Consider the following 14,601-nt stretch of genomic DNA (forward strand, 5'->3'; position numbering starts at 1 on the left):
TCCTACAAGTGTGTCAACAGTAATTATTTGCAGGAGAGCTGTTGATTAATGAATTCCCTGATATGTCCATAGTCAGTGTTTCCTCTCTGAATGCAGTACTATTTAGTTAAATTATGTTTTTATTATCCTGCTCACTTCTTAGCGCAGTGAACTTTTTTCTTATTTCACTCACAAACTGCTGTAAACATTGCAAAGAAAATCATAGAATGGTTTGGGTTGGAAGGGATCTTGAAGCCCATCCAGTTCCACCCCTCTGCCGTGGGCAGGGACACCTCCCACTGGATCAGGTTGCTCCAAGCCCCATCCAGCCTGGCCTGGAACACCTCCAGGGATGGAGCAGCCACCACTGCTCTGGGCAACCTGGGCCAGGGCCTCCCCACCCTCACAGCAAAACATTTCTTCCCAAGATCTCTAAGATCTCATTTAAATGTCCCCTCTTTCAGCTTAGAGAGGGTACTCTTAAGACTTACAGCAGCTCTGTTAATAATTTGCTTGTACACAGGTTGAAATACTTCAACAGTATGTAAAATTAAATTCTTACAGATAGCATTTCCTGAGAATGAAATTAAATTATTTGGGTGAGCAGTCATGCTTTTCAGACCGAGTGCTGACAGAGTGGGATGGTCTTGCTAAATGTCTGCCTTCACTTGTGAGTGTTCGTTAGTCAGAAGGGGTAACGACTGAAAACCATAGCATGAGTTCCTGCTTATCCACAGTGCTGGAGGGCTGGATACTGCCGTGGCAGGCATAGCAATGAAACCCTTGCTATTCACTGCGGTTGTAAAGCTTCTGCTCGAGCCTCTAGGGGGTGTTATCACAGGAATTTGAATAAATAGAACATTAAAAATGGCATTATACAGTTCAGCAATTGAAGACTGTAAGTAAATAAAAAGCCCTCATCAACACCCAATAGCTTTGTATGTATTAAAATTAATTTAAACTTGTATGTTTGAGTTCTTAAAAAGGCTGTAAGATGTTCTTCAAATGTACATTTATATGTGTTTTTATGTTCAAATGATTGAAGCAGCCAGGCCAGATCTGACCACTTTGGGCGCAGCTACAATTGTACCAGACTCCCCCTCTGCTCTGGAAGCTGATTGTTTCTTTGGGAGAATTTTTGTGTCAAAACGAGCCACAGGGTTTAGAGGCTTGTTCTTATTAGCACTGAGACGCTTTGTATTACTTTGCCAGTGGAAAAGAGCTCATAAACTATTCATATCCACTTTAACGGGTCGGAGTACTGTGGTGAAATCTTTTGGAATAAAAATTGGCTTCAACAGCCCAGTTGTAGCTGGTAATAAAGACAATGAATACATCAAAATGTCATATGGAGAAGATCGTTCTGAGCCTACTCATCATCTTCTGATGGATGACAGGAGTCACCTAGTTAGTTTTAAATAGGTTTAAATCTATTACCTTTAATTTCATTACAATAATGTATATATAGCTACTTTTTCCCCAGTGCCTACTTCTTTATGCATTCAGCTGAAAATGTTACTAAAATTCAAATAAAGTACAACTGAATTTTGTTGTGCTGTTATTTTTTTTAGAAGATATTTTAAATGCATGTGATTCACCATACACATTGGACTCAGAAGGTAAGCCACCCTCGGCACCTGCCCTCTGAAATCCTGTGTGTTCACTGGCAGGTTCTTGCTGTCATCTTGTGAAAATGAACTTCCCACTTAATGACCAAACTTATTTACTACCATTTGGGCTGCACTGATTCACTAAGTGAAGGTCATCTTAGATGTTAAGTGTTTTTCCTTTTTAAATAGTAAATTCTAAGCCTACTGACAGTTTTCTCACATCAGTTTATCCAGTCATAGAATCACAGAATCATTAAGGTTGGAAAAGGCCTCTAAGCTCATCCAGTCCAACCACCACCCCAACCCACTGTGCCTACTAAACTCTGTCCCCAAATGCCACAGCCACACTGTTTATGAACCTCTCTAGGGATGGAGTCTCCCCCACTGCCCTGGGTAGCCTCTGCCAGGGCTTCACCACTCTTACAGTCAAGAAATTTTTCCTAATATCTAATCTAAACCTCCCCGGCACAATTTGAAGCTATTTCCTCTCGTGGCTGTTCAGCCGGGCAGGAGGGGTGGTCTGTCAGTTTGTTCTTTTCAAGTGGTTTGGCAACTGCTGGGTATTTCTCTCGTGCAGCCTATGGGAGATTTGAGCTAAAAAAAAAGTGGGGGGGCGGGGGGCGGGGAAGAGGCAGGAAAAAAGGGAGGGCGGACAAGGAAAAAAGCCCTCCTAATCCAGCCAATGATTTGAACTGGTCCTACTGTTTTTGTATATGATAGGGATATTCCAAGAACAAGTTAACCCCACCTAAAGGGAGGATGCTCTGGGAGGAGGAATTACGGTGTTATTGAGTGACATCAGTGGAAAGTCCCTTTGAACCTTGACCCTAACTACCTGTCCTTTTTCTGTACCTGCCGCTGGTGTCCTTTGTTGCCAAACCTGTGCCTGGGGAGGCTTTTATACAGAGCGATTTCCTTCAGCTCCGTGCCAGAGCAATATCACTGGAGTTGTGCCCTGCTCTGTACTCACTGCCTGCAACGCGCCGGACTTACCAGCTGTGCTTGAGTAGATAGTGACACGGAGAGACCGTAGTGGGAATCTTTGTGCATTATTCTGTATAAAAGGAGGCATTTCCATGAGAAACGCACAGCCACAGTATGGTGAGAGCAAGCATCCAGCCCTTATTCTTTCTGAGCCCTTTGCTCTGAGAGTCTGGTCTGGTGATCTTGTAATCTCATACAGCTTTTTTACTCTCAGATAAGATAAATTGTTGTGCTGTCAGGAAACTCGTATCAGCCATTTGTAGAAGAATGTGCTGGTGATCTCTAGCAACAGGTTCTGGTTTGTGAGTGGAGTCTGGCTGCATTGGAGAATAAATGCTTTAGACTTAATTTATGGTTGCAGGTCCTGCTGAAGCAGTTCCACAGCAATTAAAGCTGGGTATTAAATTACATTGCATGCCGATGTAATTACTATCTTGGAAGCAGTAAAGGCATAATTAGGGGTGTGGGTCCCGAGGGTGCCTCCCCCATGGCTGCCAGCCTGCATGAAGAGTAGAGCTGGGCCGTGATCTCCTTTGACTTCAAACACACATCTGCTTCTTGCGTGTGTATAAAACAGTGTGATGCTAGAGGACACATTTATAGCTTGCTGTCTCTTTTTCATACTTACTTAAAATTCTGAAAACTGGTTTTTTTTTGAGAAATAGAGCCAATGTCATTACCTACAAATTAAGTATTTGTAGCTTCGTCTTCAAGGAGGACTTAATGGAAATGTATTACTCTGGCAGTATGTGAGATTTCAGTAGGTATTTATGTAGATGGTAAAGACTGTTGTGCAGGAAAAAGCCATTAGAACTGCTCATCAATTTTCAGAAATCGATGCCTAAATAGGAGGTAGAGATAAAGTTGCTGTAGATGAGAACAGAATCGCCCCCTCAGATCGATATCTCCATCAGACACCTTCACTCTGTGAAGAATGTGAAGTGTGATAGCAACACATGGAGAATTTGCAGACCTGTTCTTTGTGCTGACGGGAGCTGGTGCTGGTCCTGTGATTCAGGCAGGAGTTGATGGCTCTTCTTTCATCTTCCCTTTCATGCAGAGGGTGGCATGGCTTTTGTTTTGCTTCCAAAGGGACATTTTCTTTAGGAACTCATTGTGATCTCTGAGCTGTGGGTATTGTGCTCTTCATGAAATATCTGAAAATTGAGAATTCAGTACAGAGAGATGGAAAAATCAACTGAACTGTAATGGACTTAAACAAATTAACATGATTTTAAGTATTTCTCTTGAAGGAAATGGAATTAGATGCAGATAAATGATCACTTGGCAGCCTGGTTTTGGAGCTGAGACTGATAGAGCATAGAAAGCTCTGCACTGATCCCAGCAGTCTCTATCAAGCTGGTAGAGATGCAGGAATCATAGAATGGTTTAGGTTAGAAGGGATCTTAAAGTACATCCAGTTCCACCCCCTTGCTATGGGCAGGGACACCTCCCACTGCATCAGGTTGCTCCAAGCCCCATCCAACCTGGCCTGGAACACCTCCAGGGATGGGGCAGCCACAGCTTCCCTGAACAACCTAGGCCAGGGCCTCTCCACCCTCGTCGCGAAGAGTTTCTTCCTAATGTCTAATTTAAATCTTCCCCCTTCCAATTTAAAGCCACCCAGTGTTCTCAGAGTTGCATTTGCAGCCAGACATGGGTGCCTGGCAGCATCTGCAGAAGGGGCAGCGCTAAAAATTGCAGTAAGGAGAATCCTGAATGTAAAGTGCAAATACTTTTCTGTGGGGGAAAGAATATGGGAAACAAATTTCCAAAGCTCTCAGGATGCAATGAATGCAAGTGACCTAAATTAACTTGGTATTTTTTTGGCTTAAGGAGATTTCCTAGTTATGAACAAGGAGACACAGATGAAAATAAATTGCAGGAAGTTATGATCATCTAATTGAGGACACTAAATACCTTTTTCTACATCCCTCAGTGCTCCTGGCTGCAAAAAATTGCAATCTCTGGTGATAAATGTTCTTCACTGCAGAAGTTTGTCACTTTGATGTTAATCAACCTGTGGTAAATGTTTTTGCTGAAATGCACAGGAGCTTTATGTGTGGCCCTGTGTTATTGCTGGGGCTGTGGTCAGTCCTTATTCCTTTTAGTCTACTGAAATAGGCATCTCGACCAGTCAATCTTCAAGTAGGTACAAGAGGTGCACTGTGGCCATGGGAGGCTTTGTCCTTGCATATTCCTTATTGGAGAGAGGAGAAGATATAAATATCTTCCTTGGTCACTCTTGGTACGAAGGAGCTAGAAGTGTTTATAGAAAATCCCTTGAATCCATTATAAGCTTTCACTTGAAACAAGGTGAGTTTTAAAACGAAGATGTTTATTTTCCCATTCCTAGGCAGGGATCTACGTTCCAGGCTTCTGACTGTAACAGATCCGAGCACGGTGGGTGCTTGGCTGAGAGCTCCAGGAACTCAAGGGGGCTTGGCAAGAACTCTGCTGCCTGAGCTGCGTGGGAGACGTGCCGTCCTTGAGGTCTTGGGGGGTATCTCTGCTCAGTTCTGCAAGCTGGAATATTACATGCCATGCTTTTGTAAAAGCAGGAGCCTTGATCTCTATATATGATAGAGAAATTCAACAAGGAAAGGGTTTATAAAAGAGATTGAAGGCTGAGGAAGGCAGGTCTGATACACCGAGCTGGTGTGTGTGGAAGCAGGAGGAGAAGGGTTACCCAGTAGTCCTGACAGAGCCTCTTCTATGCTGATGCTTGCCATGTTTGGTGTCTGAGCAGCTTTTAAGTGCATAAACATGAAATCTAGATGAACTGTAGCCAGAGAAAGCTGTAGTGGGGAACTGTACATTTGGAGTACTTGTGTTTGTGTAATGTTTACAAAATCTCCAGGTTTGCCAGCAATTCCCCATGATGCACAAAATCCTCTCTGAAGAATGTCCTATCGCTCCTTGATGCTGTCCCAGCATCTCTCGCTGTATAAAGAGCCTGCTAACAGTTTTATCTTTGTGAGGGAGAAAACTTCATATATCCTTAATGAAACCATTAGCGTAAAATTAACCAGACTCAATATACCAGAAGTGTGTTGCTCATCCCTTTATGAGCTGGCATAAAGCTGGAATGTTTCAGATGATATTTGTGCTGATTCTGCAGAGCAAACATTGTTCTTTGTGTTACACAAACTCTCAGCCCTGTTCCCACTTCTGTCAAACAGGAATGGATGTTAAACTGGCCCCAGAATAGTGGGGTGGTTTCCTGATGACTGGACTAAAAGCTAGTGCAGGGGCTCATTTTGGGTCTTTGGCATCACAGAACAGTTTGGGTTGGAAGGGACTTTAAAGCCCATCCAGTTCCACCTCCCTGCCATGGCCAGGGACATCTCCCACTGAATCCGATTGCTTCAAGCCCCACAAGCTGAAACCTCTGCAGGGATGGGGCAGCCACAACTTCTCTGGGCAACCTGTGCCAGTGCCTCACTACCCTCATCATGAAGGATTTCTTCCTAATGTCTAATCTAAATCTTCCCCCTTCCAATTCATAGTGATTACCCTTCGTCCTGTCACTTTGGTTTGTGTTGGAACAGGGCTTTTGTGTTTGTGATTGCTCCTGTTCAACCTGTGCTCCTTTGTGTGCTTGGCAACCTCAGCGGTATCTTCACAAAGTACTTTTTCATTCTCTAATCCATCAGTGTAATTTGAAAGCAATCAAATACAGTATATCCGTAGCCAATTTTAGAACTGTTGGAATAGGTAGGGCTGCTGGATACCAGGACGTTATCTTGAAGGACTGTCAAGCTTCTCAAGATGGCATCTGACAAAATCCACAGGGTGCCTGCAGCCTTAATCCGCTCTTAGGAGAGGAGCTGTTTTGCTTCTGCTGCAACATACTCCTCATGTCGCACGGTAATCATCCCTCTAGTAAGGGAGATAAGGGAAGCTTTCTGCTCTCAGGTTTTCCTACTCCTTGTCCTCCACATCCCCACCCCTCCCCAGTCTACTGTGGAACCATGAATAGGAACCAAAGGTTTGAAATAACATCTTTAAATGTTTTATTTGCCACCATTCCTGGTATGTGTGACTGCTGTGTTGAGAGGTCTAGGACGTTGATTTTTAGCAGAGCGTGTGTTCCATGCATGGTACGCTTGTGCCAGCTGTGTGGAAGAGCTGATGTGGTGACACCTTCATAGTTGTGTGCTGTGAGTTTCCCAGAGCTGAGAGCATTGAAGAAATGGAGTGTGCACGTGGCTGAATTCAGAAACTGTGAGTAAGGCTGTTGGGGCAGCAGCTGAGTTTTTAAAGTAGCTGAATGTATTATATGACCAAGTCTATCACACAGTGGACAAGTCTGTTCATCTCAGCAGAGGAAGTAGAAGTGCTGGGAAGGGAAGCTCTAGTCAGATGTCTTGCTCCATCTGATACCTTGCATTTGTTCATCAGCCAGTGGTGCTCAGTGCTTGGTAGGTTCTGCCCACACTGGAGCTCCTACCAAAACTTTGAGCCATGTAAGTCTAGTTTGTGTTCACTGTCAGTGTTGGGGAACGACCATACGCCAGTCTGGTGTGTGTCTGGGTGTCTGGGGAAGAGGTGGCTGTTCCCTGTTGTCACCAGTGGGACGCATACCTGTGGGTGGGGTGGAGCTGAGCGTTGAAGAAGGAGCTGGAGCAGCTTAGCTGTGTGGCGGGTTGGACCAGTCCTGTGCAGGTGATCTAAGTGCAGAGCTCTGAGTGGGCTCCTCTTGCAATGAGCAGGCGTTGAACAAGTGGCGACGAGCAATAAATTGCTCAAAACAATGAAGATGATGGCATCTTCTCATGCCTGAAAGTAGAGACTGTTGTGTAGGCAGCACCTTGTAGCAGGAGTAATATGAAACACAAACAGAGTTTGTTTATATATAAGTATTTCCATATGTGTGCAAATAGGTGTATTTTGTAGAATCATAGAATGGTTTGGTTGGAAGGGACCTTAAAGGTCGTCCAGTTCCAGCCCAGAAATATTCGTCTTACTTAGTGTTTGAACGAGTGGCTTCTCCCAGCTCCAGCCCAGGAGTTCAGCTGGGTGTTAGGGACCTGCAACAGCATTGTAACCTCATCCGACAGGAGCTTCACCAACAACAAATTGATCAAGGCTGATGGTGAACAAAGATGTTTTTAGGTTGATCAGCTTGCATATTGAAGCCTGCTGTTTATTGTATTGTAGTCTCTGGTTTGTGGTGTGTTGTGAGCGAGTGGATCCTTGAGTTGCTCCTTGGCTTGCGTTCTTTGTGGGGCAGGGGATGGACAGTGGGCATCTGGCCACCTGTGAACAGTTTTGTTGAAGAAGGCCAACACAAGGCCTAGGCACTTAGTTTATCTAGGAAGAAAAGTGGACAACAAACAACAGAACGTGCTCAATGTTTCTCTGTACTGAGTGGCACTTGGTACAAAATGTGAATGGCTGTTCTGGGCGCAAATCTCACAAGTTCTACTCTTTTATTTGTTGTTCAGCTGCCCTTCAGGCCCTAAAGCGTAAGAAGAGGTATGAGAAGCAGCTTGCACAGATAGATGGCACGTTATCCACAATTGAATTCCAGAGGGAAGCCCTTGAGAATGCCAACACTAACACTGAAGTGCTTAAGAACATGGGTTTTGCTGCTAAAGCGATGAAAGCTGCACATGACAACATGTAAGTTATTCCCTTCTGTACCTTTGTTTGTCATTTGTTTGATCTGCTAAATGCTAGGTGGTTTGTAACCAAAGGTAGAGATAGAGTAGCAAACTCGTCTTTTAAAAGGCTATACCTGAAATTAAACTAAAATACTGGATGTGCTTTTGTGTTGCACAAAATGTGCAAGTGTAGATGCTTTCCCAGTTTGCCACCATTTCACATGGGACATAGCCACTGCCTTTGTCTGAACAAAGGCTGGCACCAGTGTGGTCTAAAGCAGATGGGAAGGTACACCAGTTACAGATCCACTGAGTAGCAGCAAGGATTTTATGTGTCAATGGGACACTTAAACTTATTTCTATGTAGGGGAGTTTGTGTATTAAGCAATAATTAAAGGAAACTGCATTATGGGAATGTTTTACTGCTCCAAAAGCAAGTATTGTAGATAATATAATAATGCTGGATCAGGAGACAGAGCAAATTATTACTAATACCAGTAATGCAGAACAAAACCTCTTCATATGAAGCCTCTGTACGTAACTGCTGTGAGCTAAGCTTTTAGAGAGAAGTAAAAAATACAAGCGTAATTTTGTGGAGACCAAGGGAATTGGAATTCAGACTTCTATGCAAAGTGTATTTTGGGAAAGGACCTTGTAAAATGTCACTGTGGCGTGTCATTTCTACAAAAACCCAAGTAATATAGCCATAAGCGCTGACTGGGAAAATGCCTTATTGTATGAAACTCCTTCCTTTCTTTTACAGGGATATTGATAAAGTAGATGAATTAATGCAGGACATTGCAGAACAGCAAGAGCTGGCAGATGAGATTTCAACAGCCATCTCAAAGCCAGTAGGATTTGGGGAAGAATTTGATGAGGTAAGCTTTACGTTTGCCTCTGTTTATATCGTAAAATCACAGAATCATTTAGGTTGGAAAAGACCCTTAAGATCATAGAGTCCAACCCTTCACCTAATGCTGCCAGCTCCTCCTCTAAAGCATGTCCTTAAGTGCCACGTCTGCACATTTTTTAAATCCCTCCAGGGATGGTGACTCATGAGATCTTTCTTCTAAGACCTACGTATTGCGTGTGTCTAGTGGAGTGTAAGGTATGAAATCTCTCCTGGAACTTGTTACTGGCTGTTCCTACCACTGCATACAGCAGCTGGGACCCTGACTTCACACTGAGAATGGTCTGGACGGCCTGATCTCAGAATGTTTGGACTCGGATTTATTCTCTTTACTGCTTTCCCCACCCTCCTCACCCTCCAAGATGTCACATACAGGAATTCAGATGAAGATTCAGACTCAATTTGCTCTGATGGCATTTAAGCCGTTTGCTTTAATAATACAGAATTGTTTGCTCATTTGGTTGGAAAAGACCATTGAGATCAAGTCTAACTGTACCCATCCACTACTAAACCAGATCCCCGAGCACCTCATCTACCTGTCTTCTAAACACCTCTAGGGATGGGGACTCAACCACCTCTCTGGGCAGCTGTTCCAGTGCCTGAGAACACTTTCAGTGAAGAAATTTTTCCTGATGTCTAATCTAAACCTCCCCTGGCACAAGCTGAGGCCATTTCTTCTCATCCTATCGCCTGTCACTTGGGAGAAGAGACCAGGACACACCTCACTACAATAAGGTCTCCCCTCAGCCTCCTTTTCTCCAGGCTATACAACCCCAGTTCCCTCAGCCACCTCTCACAAGGCTTCTTCTCCAGTCCCTTCACCAGCTCCATTACCCCTCTCTGAACCTGCCACAGCTCCCCAGTGTCCTTCTTGTAGTGATGGGCCCAAAACTGAACACAGTCTTCAAGGTGCCAGCTAAATGTACTTGCTAATAAAAATGACTTAAAGTTTCTCTTCTTTGTCTCCTTTAAAAAACTAGGATGAACTCCTGGCAGAACTAGAGGAACTAGAACAAGAAGAACTAGACAAAAACTTGCTGGAAATAAGTGGTCCCGAGACAGTACCACTACCAAATGTGCCCTCAATATCAATACCGTCAAAGCCAGGTATGTATGGACCTTCACCAGAAGCATCTGGGATTGGTAAAAATATGCTTATTTACCAGCAAGTTGGATTTGAGACATCCAGCTGGAGGCAGCACAGATGTTTTCTTCAAATTGCTTCATAAATCACAAATCCCATGTCATGCTGAGTCTCTGTAGGGTAACCTGCCTTTCATAAGAGCCATGGGGATCAGTAGCTGTTGCAGGAGCAGTTGTTACCTATTCTAGTTATCTATTCTATCTATTCTGTTCAGTACCAGTTTATACAGCGTGGATGATGCTCAGGGCAGGGTGGAGATGTGGAAAAAGGAAGCCTGCTAGCAGTTGCTGCTGGCTTATCAGGGACATACACCAGGACTGTAAAGGGAATGGGAATTAGTCCCAGCCTGGTTCAGATAACCACATTGAACCATGCTTGCTTGCTGCTGCTTTGTTAATTTGATCCCTGCTTTTCTGGCTTTTGGGAGGAATTAACCTCAGAGTCCCCTCTTTGGAGACAGTTGTGGCCTTCCTGAGGTCTGCATGTACTCATGCCAGACAGTACCAAACTTCAGGACACCCCAATCTTACAGCGCATATAACCAGGAAATTTTAGTTAGAGTTATGATTTTACATGGAAAAAGGGCAAGAAATGTTTGTATTTACACAGATAATTCAAAGATGCTGTTAAACCTGAACTGGCCACTCTTTTATGAATTAGAAGTGATACCTCCTGAAACACAGTTTAGTTGGAATACCTCTGATATGCATTCATGGGATGTGAAGCTTTACTAGCCTGCTTTGCTACATCTGCTGTAATGTATCAAGAATAAGTTGTAGTCTTTGCAGATCTATTTTATGTGCTTACTTAGGGAAAGAATGTTGAAAGAACTAGCGAATGAAAACAGTCCCAATAGATCAGTGTATCTATAATTATCTTGCTGCCTTTCCAAGCTTAAAAGGACCTGGGGAGCAGCAGATGCTGCCAAACAGCAAGGTTCTGCTTTAGGTGGCGTTCTATGAAGTTTGCTCCTTGTGCGTTGTAGTTCTTTTATTTGTAGCACAATTGATTTTGTGTTTCTCTAGTGCTGTTTTGCTGACAAGCATTGATGAGAGGCGAGTGAGTTTTATCAAAGCATCTTAAATCAGAGACTTTATATTTAGATTCAGATTCAACAGCAGGAGAGAGTTTAAGTAAACGTGTGTGTTACCTCTTTATTTTCTAGCTGGCTTCATGAAGTTTGTTCTCTAATTATGCTTTGAGTATGGACATTAGAACAGACTAACTTGACCCCAAATATACTTTATGCTTCATATTAGGTAGTAGGAACTGCACACATGTAAGAGATGTTGTAATTGTGCACGTATTTAAGTACCTACACAGTGTAAGACTTAGACATAGCACATCCTGAAGTGATATAGATAATCAAAACTATGAATGTTTTTGCAGTAAAACTATGAGTATAAAACTCAGTGGTTTATAGGATTAATGCTAAGCTGCTTTGGATGTAAATTAGAATTCCAATAATGTATTTAAATGGCAAGCTACTTAAATAAAACTGCCTCCCAGACTTGCATTCGGGAGACTTGGGGATTCTGGGGTGGTGGTGGGTGGGGATATTGTGTGCAGGGCTTTTTTGTTTGTTCATTTGTTTTAACCTAAATTGTTTTTCACTTAAAATTGACTTAATAGAAACTGGCATTGAAAGTTTACTTCTGTTCATCATGGGCTGGGTTTTACCTGACCATGTAGGTGCATGCTTACTGTGTCTTTTGGAGAGAAGTAATGGTTCTTCTGTGGTAGAGCTGACTTACTGCTTCCTTTTTGTTCCTCAAATGGAAAATGAGCCTGAGCTTTCCAGCTTTTCCAGTTCTCAGGAGCCGTTTGGATTTTAACTTAATCAGTCTGAATGAGAAATTTTTCTCTGCTGCCTGTCAGCTAAATTGATGTCAGAAGAAATTCAGGCAAAAGCTGTTTTGTTTAATGGAGGCCTAAGAGGCCTCCTTGTGTTTGATGGAGGAAGAGTTTCATTTAGGGAAATAAATTCCAAACTTGTACAAGTGGTAGATCTGGAGTTTGACTTAGTGCTGACACAGTTCTCTTATGTAAATATTTCATTTGGACTAACACAAGCCATTTTGAGCATGAATTGTTTGACTCTCTTTTTTCCCTTTTGGAAGCGAAAACTCTGCCTGAGGAAATGACCTATTTTTTTTTTGGTTTTTTTTTTGTTTGGTATTTCCCAAAATTATTGCAGCCGTTTCTGAGTTAAAGCTTGTTTTGCTGAGTGAATGGTTTTCATCTCCAGAAACTGTACTTGTCATGTTATGACAAATAGCAGCACTTGCTTCCCTCGATGGAGCAAATTGATACTGGGGCAGCATGTAGGGTGCTGCTAAGCATCCATGTCCAGCCAGCGACTCATGAGAAGGGGAGCAGGACGTGCCCAGTGCTGTTACCTCTTTAGCCCCTGAACAGCTTGGATTGACGTGGGGTTGCAGGCTTCCAAATTCTATACCTCGATAGATGAAAACGCCATAACCTCGTGTGTTGCACTTTGAGGACTTCATGATGGAATAAAGAACTCTTTAGTAGGGGAGAAACTGTCATACTGGAGGTGTCAGACAAAAATTCAGGGTCTTCTCCTTGGAGGTCTGGTGGTTGTGGAAAATGATGCACCCTGCTGGTGTACACGTCTTACCCTTCACGCACGTTCCTCTGTGAGCTGCTGTCTCTTTCCACTCCATCAGGAAGCTTAGCCCATTCTGGCTTTATCACAAGGCACCTTTTCAATTCACAAAGGTGTTTTTTACCTCTACAGGCATTTGGTACTTCATGTATTGGTTAGGTCAGGGGCATAGAGGATTCTCTGCCACAAATAATTGAGATGGGGTTCTGTCAAGATTCCCACTTATTTCTTTTCTTTTAATTTTTGCAGCCAAGAAGAAAGAGGAAGAAGAGGATGATGACATGAAAGAGCTGGAAGCTTGGGCAGGAACCATGTAACCACAGCAGTAACTGGCTGGAAAAAAAGACTTTGATTACCTATTCTGGGTGCAAATGTGTTGTGTTGAGGAGAAAGCATAAGCAAAATGTCTTTATCTTTACTTTTAACCCAAAGCAGTGGGAACTGCATTGCTGTTTTCTGCATAGCATGGTCTGCACAAAGGAAAGAAGGGGAGCAGGGGGAATTGCCTGCAGTTTATACAGTTGAATTTCTGTAAAAAGGTATTTGCAAAATCAAACATTCAGCTTTCGGACTGTATTGCCACTGCTGGATCTTCATCTTCAGAAGTTTGGGCCATATTGAATTGAAATAAGCTGAAAAACACTCTGTAATTTTAAGTCAGTTTTAGTGTGTCTAGGAGTCTCATAAGGCATTTAAAAACCAGGACAAGTCGTAAGCCACCACCGGCTTCTTATCGTGTTTAGGTGCAAGAATGCTTTAGTTTTTTAGTTCTTCGCAGTTCTATTTATATCCCTCAACTGATGTGTGGCCAGCCTTGTGTCTGTCACCGCAGCAATGTAGTCACTATTCCCATTTTAATTGGTGATGATGATTTGCAATTGGCAAATGCTCTTTGAAAGTAGTGAAGATTTAAATTTCAGTTGTACATTTTTCTACATAGCACTACAGTGTTTATTGCTTTTTTGTGATAATGAATAACCCGTTCAGATACATGCACACAATTATTTTAATTAAGAAACTACTATGGATTGCACTGTATTAAATATCTTGATTAATTTTCATCTGTGGCTGCTGTTGTCAGTTTTTTGTGATACTTAAGTAATCTGACTATAACTTATGAGCAGTTTGGCCTATTTCTATGAGTGACGTACACAGTTTAAAGCTGACTGAGTTTTTGGTTGTAGCTTAGCTGTATAAACTACAGTCTTAGCTGAGTGAAACTGCTGAAGGGCTACTACTGCTGTTTGCTTATTGTAATAGTATTCTGGTCCACGTTGTCAAAATCCCCACGCTAAGGAGATGTCAAAGCTGAATTAATAGTAGAACCACAGGCTTAGGGGCAGAGCTGGGAGCTCTGTCTTGTCATGGAAACGATAGCTGTTCTGCACTGTGCTACTGTATTTTAAAGCATTTATAGAGCTGTGAGTGAGCATCTTGCATGCAGTGCGGTGTCTTAACGGAAGTATTCAGGTGTAGCTGGGAGAGAAGGAAATCCTGTAAGCACTGTTAATGCTTGTAAGGTTACCGATGGAGAAGATGAGAGTCTGACAGAGGCACCACCTGACAGCCCAGCTCTTTCCTGGCCTGTGTTGTCTTTCCTGTTCATTGAGCCAATTGCTTTAACCCAAGGAAGCCAGCATGAAGAATATACAACAATGAGCATGTGTCATGATTCCTGGTTACTTTTAGCCAGACAGCTGGGACAGCCTGGGTTCTTACAGCCTTTTGTTTCATGA

At 42.9% G+C, this 14,601-nt stretch overlaps 1 protein-coding gene across 1 annotated transcript in view; it reads left to right on the forward strand.

Annotated features, from left to right (window-relative positions):
- Window positions 1–13,926, forward strand: part of CHMP4B (charged multivesicular body protein 4B) — a 31,197-nt gene extending 17,271 nt beyond the window's left edge. The window contains exons 2-5 of the mRNA XM_069871787.1: window positions 8,024–8,201; window positions 8,946–9,060; window positions 10,073–10,199; window positions 13,115–13,926. Coding sequence (XP_069727888.1) covers window positions 8,024–8,201; window positions 8,946–9,060; window positions 10,073–10,199; window positions 13,115–13,182 — 488 coding nt within the window. The 3' untranslated portion in view covers window positions 13,183–13,926. The remainder of the gene's footprint in view (window positions 1–8,023; window positions 8,202–8,945; window positions 9,061–10,072; window positions 10,200–13,114) is intronic.
- The last annotated feature ends 675 nt before the right edge of the window (window positions 13,927–14,601 follow it).

The sequence above is a fragment of the Phaenicophaeus curvirostris genome, chromosome 18 (assembly GCF_032191515.1).
Source record: "Phaenicophaeus curvirostris isolate KB17595 chromosome 18, BPBGC_Pcur_1.0, whole genome shotgun sequence".
Classification (NCBI taxonomy): Eukaryota; Metazoa; Chordata; class Aves; order Cuculiformes; family Cuculidae; genus Phaenicophaeus; species Phaenicophaeus curvirostris.